At 43.4% G+C, this 13,932-nt stretch overlaps 1 protein-coding gene across 3 annotated transcripts in view; it reads left to right on the top strand.

The window, feature by feature from the left end:
- The window catches only part of LOC145355448 (inosine-5'-monophosphate dehydrogenase 1), a 57,458-nt gene extending 45,503 nt beyond the window's left edge, over nt 1-11,955 (top strand). For 2 of the 3 annotated variants that reach the window (XM_080207564.1, XM_080207566.1), the window contains exons 7-16: nt 85-172; nt 412-611; nt 987-1,077; nt 1,569-1,664; nt 4,204-4,347; nt 5,641-5,785; nt 6,331-6,474; nt 7,040-7,123; nt 9,195-9,211; nt 10,557-11,955. In XM_080207564.1, the coding sequence (XP_080063690.1) occupies nt 85-172; nt 412-611; nt 987-1,077; nt 1,569-1,664; nt 4,204-4,347; nt 5,641-5,785; nt 6,331-6,474; nt 7,040-7,123; nt 9,195-9,211; nt 10,557-10,657 (1,110 nt within the window). In that variant the 3' untranslated portion in view covers nt 10,658-11,955. The remainder of the gene's footprint in view (nt 1-84; nt 173-411; nt 612-986; nt 1,078-1,568; nt 1,665-4,203; nt 4,348-5,640; nt 5,786-6,330; nt 6,475-7,039; nt 7,124-9,194; nt 9,212-10,556) is intronic. The other variant, XM_080207565.1, reaches the window with a different exon arrangement.
- The last annotated feature ends 1,977 nt before the right edge of the window (nt 11,956-13,932 follow it).

Raw genomic sequence — 13,932 nt, 5'->3', positions numbered from 1 at the left:
TACATTGTCAGTGTTTTCGTAGGTAATAAATGTGTGGTGTCTGTCTGTGCGGGGAATGCTGACTCTTGGTTTTTCCTTGTTTAGGTGATGACGAAGCGGGAAGACCTAGTTGTTGCTCCAGCTGGTGTAACCCTCAAGGAAGCCAATGAAATTCTACAACGCAGCAAGAAAGGTACAGGTATCGTGGTAACATGGCGCAGGGTTAGCCCATCAAGAACGGTACGGCAGTGGAGTTCATGAGGAACTGGGGGGAGGGCAGTGCTGGTGGCAGACGAGGGGAAATGTGAGTGGCACGAGTGACTAGTTTTGTCCTCGGTGACTCTAAGTGACCAGTCCTGCCTACTGGTGCCGATGCGCCTGTGGATATTCACCCTGTGTTTGGCTTGTGTGATATTCTGTCTTTCTGTTCAGGGAAGCTGCCAATTGTTAATGACATGGATGAGTTGATCTCCATCATTGCACGGACTGACTTGAAGAAGAACCGCGATTACCCACTGGCCTCAAAAGACTCACGGAAACAGCTGCTGTGTGGCGCGGCTATCGGAACACGGGAAGATGATAAATACCGGCTGGACCTCTTGATGCAGGCTGGAGTGGATGTGGTTGTGTTGGTAAGAACCAAACTGGAATTCAGGGAAGTGAGATTTTAGCAGCCATGATTCAGTGATTGGTAGTGACTCTACCTTGAGAGCAGGCTTCATTCATGTCCCATCCCATTGATGCCAACACTTGACTTAGTGTGTTGCAAATTGGCATCTGAGTCAAAAGATCGTGTATTCAAATTCCAATTCAGGCTGACGTCCCCCCGCCCCTATGCAGTACTGAGGAAATGCTGCACTGTCAGAGGTGCTATCATTCAGTTGAAGTGTTAAAAATGAGGTCCCATCTCCAGGTGGGTGTGAGTTGAGCTGTTTGATGGAGGAGAACAGAGGGGGAGTTTTCGACTTAATGGGTTTTGTAATCTACCTTTGTTCCATCGATTCCAGGATTCATCCCAGGGAAACTCCGTCTTCCAGATAAATATGATCCGTTACATTAAGCAAAAATATCCTGAGTTGCAGGTGGTTGGTGGGAATGGTAAGTGGAGATAAACTTTAGCTGTATCTTACCCTTTTCTAGCCTCTTACCTTTCACTTGTAAGCTTTTCTCAGTTTAAGTTTTGGCCTGTCATCTGTGGATTTGAGCCCCACACGAGGACTGGAGCCCAGAATCTAGCCTGGTAGTCCATTGCACTAATGGAAATTGTACTTGGGCTGTGTAAATGGGTGGGTTCGAGCCCATGGTAAAGAAGAGTGGATGTAGGCTCTGGCTGGTGATTAAATGGTTGGATGGAGTCCATTTTAAGGGAAGATGTATAAAGGTTGTGGCCAAATGGGGTAGGTGGGCTGGATCTCCTTTTTGTGCTCTCACAAGCAAAGTGACATGTTCTTAATCACGCCTTCCCCTGCCGATTGGGAAGCACCTAGTCTTTTCCCCACAAGGATAAACTGCCTTCTCTGTGAGGGATCCAAGGCCATGAATTCCATACTATTTTGCTTATTCATTTTAATCCTCTTTTCCTTCCACAGTGGTAACAGCAGCACAAGCCAAGAATCTGATTGATGCGGGAGTGGATGCGCTACGGGTTGGGATGGGCTGTGGCTCGATCTGCATCACCCAGGAAGGTGGGTCTGGACTTCAGAGTTAAACCAGGGGTTAAAAGTGCATGGGGCATGTTAGAGCCTGTTGTTCACTGCAGACTGGAATCCAAACGTAAACTGGATGAGATGAATCTACCTATTATTGATGTAAATTCCACCATGAAATGACAGCACCTGAATCCAGTCCCTGTCGCCTCCAAGTCACAGCACAGAGCTATTTGAATTTGGAACAAGATAACTAATTTGGGAGATGGAAACATATGATACAGGAACAGCAAACAGTTATTTAGTCCCTTGGGCCAATTTGCCATTTAAATAGGAGAATAAACTTCACAAAAAAGTAGATTTTTCTATCAGTCAGAGCTTGTTAGTGTGACATTTAGCTTATTCTAGCTAAACATTTTAACCAGTAGAATATCCCATGGAGTAATTCTGGGACGACAGAGAAATTCTGAGCACCCTGATCACCTGCAGCGAGCCCCCTGACCAGGGCACCCGCACCAAGCCCCCTGACCAGGTCATCCACACTGAGCCCCCAATCAACAGGGTGCAAGCCTGTTAAAATTGTTATCAACAACAAACTAACAGTGTAACTGTGAAAGAGGCTGCTGGATAGAGACAGTTCAGCCTGAGAATGAATTGTAAATGCAAATTATACAGTCTGGCTCAAGAGTTTGTGGCAGAAATTAGAATAGTCTGTGAAGGGAGGAGTCAAATTGAGATTTGAGTAGGTTTCATTCAGATGCTGGTTAGTCTGTGTAGGAATGAGCTGATGGCGAGTGAGACACAAACTGGAAATAATGTGCAGTTACTATTGTGGCCAGCAGAGTGCACTGCTGCAGCTGTGTTGGGAAGAGTTCCTCTGTTCTTGGATGGTGTAGAGCAGCACTGCAGACGGGAGACTGATTGACGATTCTCAGCTCCTTCAACACTGAGTCAGGGGTGGGGGGACTCTCGAGCAGTTGCCAGGTGTCGATGATCATTGATCTTTTCATTGGTGACTGTGCCGAGCCCTCATCTGCTTTGCATCTTTCTTTGCCTGCAGTACCTGGCTCTGCCTATCTTTATGTGCAAGATGTGGGTGTCATGGGCTAGGCTAGCATTTATTACTTGTAGCTTATTGGCCTATCAAAAAGGTGGAGGTGAGTCTTTTCTTTGAATCAGGTATCCTCGTAGTGGTGCTGGTCTCACAACTGGATCAGGTAGGGGATTCCAGGGACAAAATAAAATCTCAGCAGGTCTGACAGCATCTACAGAAAGAGAATAGAGCCAACGTTTCAGGTCAGAATGTCCCTTCGTCAGAGCAGATGCTGTCAGACCTGCTGAGATTTTCCAGCGTTTTCTGTTTTTGTTTCAGATTCCAGCACTCGCAATATTTTGCTTTTATCAGGGGATTCTAGGGTGATGACAAACCAGCAGTGGAAAGAAAGGTAAAAAGAGAGCTGGCATTTCTACAGCACCTTTCTGGACCTTGGGCTGATGCAAAGTACTGCAAGACAAATGTGACATGGGGGTAATGGTGGTCCCATGAGATGCAGTTCTAATCCTGCTCGACGATGGTCGTTACAAGGAAGGGTGGTGCTGTCGAAGTAACTGATGAGTTGCATCATGTGGATCCTGTGGAGCATACATACTGCAGCACAGCTGGCGGGTTGGATACTGAGACCACTCTCAGGCACTGACCAAGCAAATTTGTGGTGTTAAGCTTTGGACTGTTCATTAGCAACTTGCATTTATTTATTTTTTTGAAGTTTATTTATTAGTCACAATTAAGAGTTACATTAACATCGCAATGAACTTGCTATGAAATTCCCCTAGTCGCCACATTCTGGCGCCTATTCGGGTCAATGCACCTAACCAGCACATCTTTCAGAATGTGGGAGGAAACCAGAGCTCCCGGAGGAAACCCACACAGACAGGAGGAGAACGTGCAAACTCCACACAGACAGTGACCCAAGCCAGGAATTGAACCTGGATCCCTGGTGCTGTGGAGCAGCAGTGCTAATCACTGTGCTATTGTGCTGCCCCTAGTAGACTTAGCAGACTTAAACGATATTCCAAGGCTTGGCCTGAATTACCGTTTTACAAAATTTAACTGGATGGTTTGTGGGTTTAGCCCCTCCCCTGCTCCTCAATAAAGTAGTTATTCATCCTGCTTCTGTGCAGCATGTGGTAATGTCCTGGAATTTGCTGCCTACGTGGGTGGCAGAAGTGGAGACAATGATTTCAAAGGGAAATTGAGTGGGCAGTTGCGAAAATAAACCTGCAGAGTTACAAGGGATAGAGGGGAGAAGTGGACCTCTACAAAGAATAGGCATGGAATCCATGAACTGGATTGTTGTCTCCTGTGCAGGCATGACTTGTGATTCATTAGATGAGGGTGGGGAGAGATAAGATGTCTCTTGTCATGTCAACCCCCTTGGACAACAGAAAATTGCTAATTGACTTTGCATAATTTTGGAGCTCAACCCTGGGCTGGCACTCCTGAAACAAGTGATGAGTAATTACTACGAGAGATGCAGAGACTGAGCTTCTTCATCTGTACAGTTAATTTCCATTTCAGTTATGGCCTGTGGCAGACCTCAGGGGACTGCAGTATACAAGGTGGCAGAGTACGCTCGCCGGTTTGGGGTCCCAGTCATTGCTGATGGTGGAATCCAGACAGTTGGACATGTGGTGAAAGCTCTGGCCTTGGGAGCCTCAACAGGTATCTGCATGATATTTCATCTTCACTGTTTTGACTAAGTTGCAACAAGTAACATTTATATGAATAACCACAAGAGGCCTTCCACACAGGGAGCACAATGGTGTCAAAATGGAGATTTTAGGACAATTGATCAAGAGCTTTGTCAAAGAAACAGGTTTTTAAAGGTTTTGAAGGAAGAAAGAGAAATGGAAGTGTTAAGGAGGGAATTCCAGACTCGGGCTTAGTGGCTGAAACCACCAGTGAAAGCAGGGAGTGTAAATTTGTTGTGCAGATGTTTTGGAGGATTGCATGCTGCTGCAGAGATTGGGGGTGGGGTGGGAGAATGGGTGCAAGGCCACAAAGTTATTTGAACACAAGAATGAGAATTTTAAATTTAAGATGCCAGTGGACCAAGATTCATTATAGTCCTGAGACTTTTCAGGGCTATGGCACAGATGGAAACAGAGTGGCAAATTTCAAATATAGAATTGCTGGAAAGATGAACACAGATTTTAGGAAGTGACAAAATGTTCAGGGCCTATGAAGAGGAAAAGGAAATTGGAAACTGAACAGTAGTTTGCAAGTTCAGAGGGCTCGGGTAAACATTTGAGTGGAAGCATGATTGATCTGAGGGGTGGGAAACAGAGGAGAGGAAGCTGTTAACATCAGCTCATGTGAGGGTCAAGAAGGGAAGTTCAGCTTGACAGCAGTTTGGTGGGAGTTACCAGGGATCAGGAGATGGGTCTCAGACAAGATGGTCTTGGCAGGAGCATGAGGGGAGATGTATGAGAAAATAGACGAAGTTCCAGGGCTAGAGCAGGGGAGGCTTAAGGGAAGTTTGACTTAATGGGCTAAGAGGAGGAAGGGAAGTGACAAAGGCAGCTGATCAAATGGTTTCAATCTTTGTGATAAGAATGTCCGAGGCTCTCATACTTTTTGGAGATAGGGTAGAGGAAGGAAGAGAGAAGGCTTTAAGAGAATATTTGTAGTGGAGAAAAGCTGGAGTTTAGCTCTGCATGCCAGATTGACCCTGCAGTGTAGGGGGAGCTTTACTCTGTTTATAACCCATTCTGTAGCAAACCTATGTGGTATGAATACCCACTGCATATAATACAGCTGGGGTGGGAAACTGACGGTACTTAGCTCAACAGGAAAGCAGCAAATTGTATTCTAATGAACCTAATTTAGCTCACAGCCTCAATAAATTAACATTTTTTTTCCCCCTTTTCTTTCACTCTGTCTTATTCACTGTTTCTCTCTTGGTTGCTTTGTCTTGCTCTTGGCTTCTTTGTGTTATCTCTCTCCCTTTTTCAGTGATGATGGGTTCATTACTGGCTGCTACCACGGAGGCCCCGGGTGAGTACTTCTTCTCGGATGGAGTGAGGTTGAAGAAATATCGTGGCATGGGATCCTTGGATGCAATGGAAAAAAACACAAACAGTCAGAAACGCTACTTCAGGTAAGACCTGGCGGGGCTGTCGCTGGGGCAGCACTGGAACAGAGTAATCAATACCCTCCTGTGTTGCCCATTTGTGTGTTGAGGGGCAAATACACTGTGCCTCCTGTCTGATGCAACTTTAGCTGAGTTTCAGTCTGAATGTGAGCCAATAATGCCATCCCCTTCCTAAGCTCCCTAATTCAGGATGACAGAATCAGATGTATACCATTTAGTCACTTGAATATGGTCTGTCGTTGAAAGATCTCGGTTGATTTGCCGTCCAACTCCATGTTCCCATTTTTATCCCATATATCTTTACATCTCAGTATCGACTACAATGTCATACCTTTCGTATTGTACTTGTACTTACAAGTCATTTAATCTGTACTTTTATACTCTGCACATATGTATAAAAGGTGATTATTTGGACCACAAATCCTAGCCTGTTCTCAGCACCAGCCAGCCAGCCAGTAGACAATGGGATTACACCCCAGCTATCCTCAGTGCACAAGGCAGTTTGTGAAATTCCTTTCCTTGATGCTAATTCCATTGTGCATTGTATTCAGTGAAGGTGATAAGGTGAAAGTAGCCCAGGGAGTGTCGGGATCAGTTCAGGACAAGGGCTCGATCCAGAAGTTTGCACCTTACCTGATTGCAGGGATACAGCATGGATGCCAGGACATTGGAGCCAAGAGCCTCTCCATCCTAAGGTTTGTGTCAGAGCCTTTCTTTCCCCATTTCATTGACTATCCAATCTCAACATTATTATTCTGTGGCTAAGAAGTCATTGCCTTACAATTGGGAAAAACCAACAGATGACAGGCAGGTATTTTAAAGCCCTAGTTACGTTCCAGCTGATGCACTAGAGTAATTTTTCCCATTGAGCCTTGGGTTTTTTATCTCTCCTGATAACATTATGGAGCTGCAGGAGAGAGAGGAAGTGATTGATAAGAATGAACTGTAAGGGAGGCTTGTGGAAATCCTAGTGTTTTCCTGTCAGTTTTGTATGTCAAACTGGCCAACTGAATGTAGTGGGGCTGAGGATTGTGCCTTGGGGGAAACGGGAGAAGAACTGTCATACAGTCATTTAATGTCACATGTGCTTCAGGTACTTAGGCTGTAAAAATGTTTGGGAAAATATGCCTTGAATAATATATCTTTTTGTTCATTTTACTTCCTTTGCCTTTTAACCCACTATTTTTCTTTTTGGCCCTGCCCTTCCTTTACACTGTAACCTTTTCATTTTTTACTCCCCCACCCCCTGCTGTTTTTCAGGTCAATGATGTACTCCGGAGAGTTGAAGTTTGAAAAGAGAACCATCTCCGCTCAGGTAGAAGGAGGTGTGCATGGTCTGCATTCGTAAGTCTCCCAACATGTGTCTCCATTTTTTCTACTTAGTTAGATTTTCTTTCTTGCTTGTAGTGATGGGTTAGTTGCAGCCCATCTGCTCGGTTCTCTCACCGTCTGAAATCCAACATCTCCCACTGCCTGAAGGGAGATGCTCATCCTACAGTCTTCAGATGGAATAGGGTGGGGGTTTGCAGAGTCAGGTTTGATTTGAGGCAGGCAAGGAACGTTACTTTGATCTTCTTTAGGAAATCAGACAAACTTTACCCCCATTTTCAAGCTACGGTTTTTTCGCCCGTCCTCCTCATCCAAGCAACCATTTGCTACTGAACTAAATCAGCAATACAGCCTCCTCTCTGTACTATCATCTCTGTTCTCCTCTCTCCTCATGCCGTCTACTTTCTATTTCTCCCCCTCAGTACTTTCCTTGCTTTTGTCTGCCCCCTTATATTAGAGGTTAAACTATTGGTGTGGGATCTTGCATAATCTCATTCCCAGTGCACAGGTATTACTTGACTCCAGTCCTGTTCTGTGCAACATGTTTTCTAAATTTTGGTAGGATACTGATACAATCTTACGAAGTTTCAGTTCTTTGTAATTAGAAATGGGGTATCTCGACTTGGTCTGAACCTTCCTCATTCATGTTACTTGGCAGAACCTTGTCCAGAGGGAGAATTAGTGTGTGTTATCCTGTTAGAAGTTCAGCCCCTTTATTCTGTGGGTTGGATTTGAGTTACACAGTTGACCCAAATTCTTGTTTCCAATTTGATTGGGTGTGTTAACTGCTGAGTAAGTGCCCATGAAGTGTAGTCACTTTTGCAATATGACAGTCAGTACAAACACAAGATTTATAGCCAACAAGGTGATAATGACCAATATCTATTTAATAGTATTGGTTAAGGAATCAATATTGTCTAGAGCACTAGGGAGAATTGCCCTTCTCCTCTTTGATTACTGTATGGAATCTTTTGTGTCTACCTTGATAGGCAGATTAGCTTTTATCTTATGTGAAGGATATCATCTTTGACAGCAAAGCATTCCCTTACTACTGCACTGAAGTATCAGTCTTGATTTTGTGCTCAAGTCTCTGGAGTGCAACTAGAAGCAGTGACCTTCTGACTCAGACAAACGTGCTATTCACAGCTACGTTTGACACTTAAATAAAGGTGAATTTGTCTATTTTTGGATATCAGTTGCTTCTCAGTTCCTTTAGACAGTCTCTGAGGTTTTGAGATTCTCACAGTATCACTGACAGCCTTTAGAAGCTGACTTGAATTCATCCACAGTTGCTATCCGTGATGTGCAACCATTTCTAAAGTATCTTCATGGAGCTTCATTTACCCAATCAAGGATTTGCTGTTTGCATGCATTCAAGGAGAAAAAGAAGTCTTTACAGATTGCAGCCAAATGGTTAAGCATTGTAGGAGTTGGGGATCAAATCTGAATGCTCTCCCTACCCCAGCCCCAGGGAATGGGATGATCCTTTGAGTTGTGTAATTCTGCAGCAGTGAATGGTTTAGATGCTGAGGTGAAGTGTTGGAATCCTGGTGTGTGGTGGGGCCCACAACTCAATTGTCCAAGGGTCATCAACGTCCAAGACAACAGCTGACTGCAAAGAATGGTTGAAAGTTACTCAGAATCTGCCCTGCCTCCTTATCACGTGCCCTTCCCCACCCACCCCAATGCCCTTCCAGACAGCTCTTCTATAGATTGCTATAGTGCATGTACAGAGCCTGCAATCTGGCCTTAGCATGTAAGATTAGCAAGTGATGGCCACTGGTTTATGGGGCTCAAAATATTGCATTCTCATGTTACATGGGTTTTCAGGGTTTGTTCTTTTTAACTGATGATAACACAGTGTGCGTCAGGCTCTCCCCACTCTACTCTTATGAAAACTATAAACTAGTGGCCTTAATTATAACATGAAGAGGGCAGCTCTTTCTGTGGGGCATGTGCTGTACTAGCCTGGTGTTCTGTAGCTTTCAGTTATATGTTTAGCTAGTGCTGTGTTTTGCCTTGATGGCTGTTTTATCCATACTTTTGTCTTTCTTTCTCTTCTTCACTCATGCATTCAACATGTCAGGTACACTTTTGTGCCATGTAAGTAAACCCAAATGTTGATTAATACTTAACAATGCTTGCCACTTAAAACACACCGAACACTGTTGAACAACCTCTCTGCCCAGTGAGTCAGTGGATAGTGGTCTTAGCAATTCGAACTCCAGCTTGGAATTTGACTCTCTGGGAGTGCAAACCTGGAATTTGGGTTATGGATCTCAGACAGAGCTGAATGCATGTGACATGAGTGCGAAGAATGTCTCCCTGTAGAATTTACTACACTCCGTGGAGCAGGAAGACCCCTGGCTTGGTCCTCAGTCTGTGCTGAGTAAGCCAGTGAGGTGGTCTCATAATTAGCCTCAGTGCCTGCAAGACTACTGTGTCCAACAAAGTTTAAAATGTTCTTCCTACTTTGGCAGCAGGTGATTTTTTTTAGGGCCTGGATTATAAGTCTAATTGACAAACATTTCAGCAGAGGCACTGAGAGTTCAGTGCTCTTAAGTGTGCAAATCTTCATTCTGTGTCCACATGACTTGTGGAGAAATTCCCAGTGGTATCTTTTCTAGCTAGTGCCGTGCCAGACACAGCTATGTAACACTCATGAAACAATTGCAGGAGTGTGTCTAAGTTGATGAGTAGATCTCGACTCTGGATATCTATGCATCACAGTTTGGAAGTTGGGACTCTTTGCAGCGTCGTACTAGTGCCAGCAGCTAAGAGAATGGTGGAAGAAGGAAAGAGCTTGCATTCATACAACACATTACACATCCTCAGATTCACAGTCAATGAATTATTTTCTAAGCGCATTCACATTTTTTATTTCATGGAATATGGGCATCGCTGGCAAGGCCAGTATTTGTTGCACATCCCCAATTACAGTTGAACTGAGCGTCTTGCTCAACCATTTCAGAGGGCAGTTAAGAATCAACCACATTGCTGAGGATGTGTGTAGGCAGACCAGGTAAGAATGGCAGATGAACCAGATAGCTTTTTTAACAACAGTCGATATAGTTGTCGTGACACTATTTCTGAGATTAGCTTTACTAAATTGAACATAAATTCCACTAGCTGCCATGGTGAAATTTGAACCCATGTCCCCAGATCATTAACCTGGGTCTCTGGATTACCAGTACACTACACCATTGACTCCCCGTGTTATGTAAGCAGACACAGGAGCCAGTTTACACACTGCAAGACTCCACTGTCAGCAATGAGATGTACGACCAGATTTTTGGCCAAGTATTTAGCCTTGGGTAGTCATGCATGTTGTGAAGAGGGGAGTTTGATGGATGATTGACCATTCCTCATGTTCCAGGTTACAATGGTAGTGTGCTGATCTTTCCAAGCATCTGCTTGTGTTTTTTATATACATATTTTTCTCTTTCAGTTACGAGAAGCGGCTTTACTGAAGAGGGAGGCATTGCCCACCAGACCATGGCTCCCAATGTCCCTTCCCCACTGGCCGTCAAATCGCATAGGTGCCCCTGACCACCTCCCTCTGCTCCACATGCAGAGACCTCAACCTCGCTCTGTGACTCCTGGCTTGTGATGCACAATTCCTTTATTTTTGTTCTTGGACTTTTGTAACTTGGAGCTGTGAAAAATGTAGCAAGAGAAAGAAAAAGCAGCAAGATCACCACCACTGCACCCAGAGAGAGCGCGAGTTGTCGATGTGACTGCCTGCTGTGTACTCGCTATCTACCTTTGGGCAGGAAAGGAGCCTGGCATAAAGCTATTTATAGCAAGATTTCACTGATAGTTTCACTGAACAGACTTGAGCTACAACTTTTTTGTCACCAGAAGTATTCGTATTTTTTGTTTAAAAATAATATATATGTGTATGGAGGGGAGGGGTGGAGAAATTAGATTATTTTTCAGTCCCAACAATCAGTGTCAACAAAAGGGGGAAGAGGGGGAGGGCTGCAGCTTAAGAAGCTTCTGCTTTACATTGTCACATCCTCCCTGCTGCGAAAACAGCAGTTAAAGAATTACTTCATAGATGACAATGATTTTTTTTGTCATTTTAACTAGCTTTCTGATGCACAGCAGGAAGTGAAGGACTAGAACAGTTAAGATGTTGAAAGAGCTGGGAGGCTGTGTCCTGTTTTCAGATTCTCAGACTTGCTGGACATCCAACATCTGATCCAGTTAAGTTCTTGAAATCTCACTTCCATGTTGAGAGTTGGAGACACTCCTTTGGAGCTGCTGTCATCACTACTAAGCAAGGGGTTTGGTTTGGTAGTGGGAATGTGCCCTGGGCCTGTACTTCATGTGCCATTTCCCAGTTCTGTTTGTTTGAGCTGTGGGAAAATTCTCCAAAACAGAACAACTGAGTAAAGCTTACCTCTCTTCCCATTTCAATACGGTTAAGCTACTCCCCCTCCCTATTGCTCCACCCACCAGTCTCTAGCCTGTTACATGTCCACAGTTGAAAGTTGAGATTTCTTTGGTATGTTAACTGCAAGTGTAGGCTGAGCAGAGTTGAATGTGGAAGAGAAATGCATCACCTCTGCCACTTGCTGTTGGATGAAACTTAATGAGAAATCTGACACAATTCAATGCCTGTAAAGATCTAAAACAGAACGAAATTGAATAAATGCAGTTTGGTTTTGAACAGTTTTTTTTTTGTTTGTTAGAAGCCCTTCAGTAAATTCAGTGATAAGAATTACTTTTGTGTGGTTAAGTCTTCACCAATTACAAGCCACCTAAATAAAGCTGCTCTTAACAACAAGAACTGCAAATTCTGGAAATCTGAAATTAAAAGCAGGAAATGCAGAGAAAATAAAGACTTGCATGTTTCATGTTTTGTCTTGTTCAAGTACTAGAGGACATGAATTAAAGCGCGTGGGGGGAAAAGTTTAGAGGAGATTCGTGAGGCAAATTTTTTACACAGGGTGGTGAATGTGTCTTTTCCTAATAACAGTACAAATGTTTTCATCTTCAGGTATTTATACAGTTTCCTTTGAAAGTTATTGAATCTGCATCCTCCAATCTTTCAGAGTTCCAAATCATTATAACTCACAGCATTAAGAAGTGCTCTTTATCTCACATCTGGTTCTTTTGTCAATTAAATGGTTCTTCTGGTACTAATCCTGCCAGTGGAAACAGTTTCTCCTATCTACTATATGAAAATCCTTAATTTTGAATGCCTCTATTAAATCTCTTCTTAAGTCTTTAAAGCGAATAATCCCTGCTTCTCCTGTCTCTCCATATAATTGCAGTCACACATTAGGACCACTCTAGGCCATGAAATCTTTCCTAAACGATGGTGCCCAGAATTAGACAATACTCAAGCTGGGCCTAACCAGTGTAATAGAGTGTGACTTCTTTTAAATTAAAGATTTGAATATGGAGGTTGAATTAATGAAATGCCCCAGAAAGTTCAGTGTGACCTGCAAGATATCCAACTCTTAACTTTACCTCTCCAAGATTGCAACGCATTCATGCACTGCTCACACTTGCTGTGCAGAGAGGCATTGCAGGCTGGTACAATCCTTAAAATCAGAGTGATGGAATGAAGTTGTAGAGAAACAGGAGTACATTAAGCTAAAAGCTAAAATTCAATATTTCAAACAATCTGGTTAGGCCCTAGCTGGAGTATTGTTGAGAAAAAGCATGGAAGAGCCACACTTTGTTGTACAGGATTCAACAGTGCAAGTGAGAAAATTAGGGTTTTGGATCCACCAGGTTGTACCGGTAAACCCAAATATTGCACTCAAGTTCCTCACTGTGCTATTTCTGTGGGAGCAATCTAAAATGAATGGATCATCTTTTAAAACTAAGAAGAAATTAATTCAGAGATGCATTCTGAAAATTTGTATGCTAAAACAGTACAATTTTAGAAACAAGGTGAATTGTGAAGTCAAAACTTAGTTAAGACAGACATTACAACACAACAAAACCATTTGGCTTAACCAGTCATTTGCCCTGATCACAACATTAGTATCTTAATCCCAATGTTCTCACCCTATTTCCATGCTGCTGGATGTTATGGAATGAAAACCAGACTGGTTTTAGAATGTGGTACGGGCATCATGGGGAGGAAGTTGCTAATGCAATATTATCACCAAGGTAGTGATTGTTATATACTTTAAGTAGTTACTTGATTGCTTTAAGTGCTGATAACATGGTTTGATGGATATGTCATTGGCGTATTTCACAGGTTCTTGATTAGTTTCAGTTTTTATGCTGTTGTCATTAGTTTGAATCTACTTGTCCAAACCACATCCTTTTTGTATAAACCCACAGCTGCAAACATCACATTTCAAAAGAAAATTGTTGACGTGTTTCATCAGAACATAGAGCAAAGATCCTAAAAGAAAAGAAAACATGGGTCCTCACACTTCACATATTAGAAGGCTGGGGAATATCAACAGCAGGATTAAAGATTGCAGTGTAGGAAGACTTGGTAGGGAAAAAAAGAAAAAATTGGGTATACTCCTGTAAGTTGTAGGGTCTGCACACGAAAAACAAAGAAAATTACAGCACAGGAACAGCCTGCACCGACCATGCTGCCCGACTTAACTAAAACCCTCTACCCTTTTGGGGACCATATCTCTCTTCCCATCCTATTCATGCATTTGTCAAGATACCCCTTAAAAGTCACTACCATAGCTGCTTCCACTACCTCCCCCGGCAACAAGTTCCAGGCACCCACTACTCCGTGTAAAAAAAAAAATCTGCCTCATACATCTCCTTTAAACCTTGCCCCTCGCACCTTAAACCTATGCCCCCTGACTCTTCCACCCTGGGAAAAAGCTTCT

The sequence above is a fragment of the Carcharhinus amblyrhynchos genome, chromosome 19 (assembly GCF_965287045.1).
Source record: "Carcharhinus amblyrhynchos chromosome 19, sCarAmb.v2.hapA, whole genome shotgun sequence".
In the NCBI taxonomy this organism is placed as follows: Eukaryota; Metazoa; Chordata; class Chondrichthyes; order Carcharhiniformes; family Carcharhinidae; genus Carcharhinus; species Carcharhinus amblyrhynchos.
This window is presented reverse-complemented; position numbering and strand designations above follow the sequence as displayed.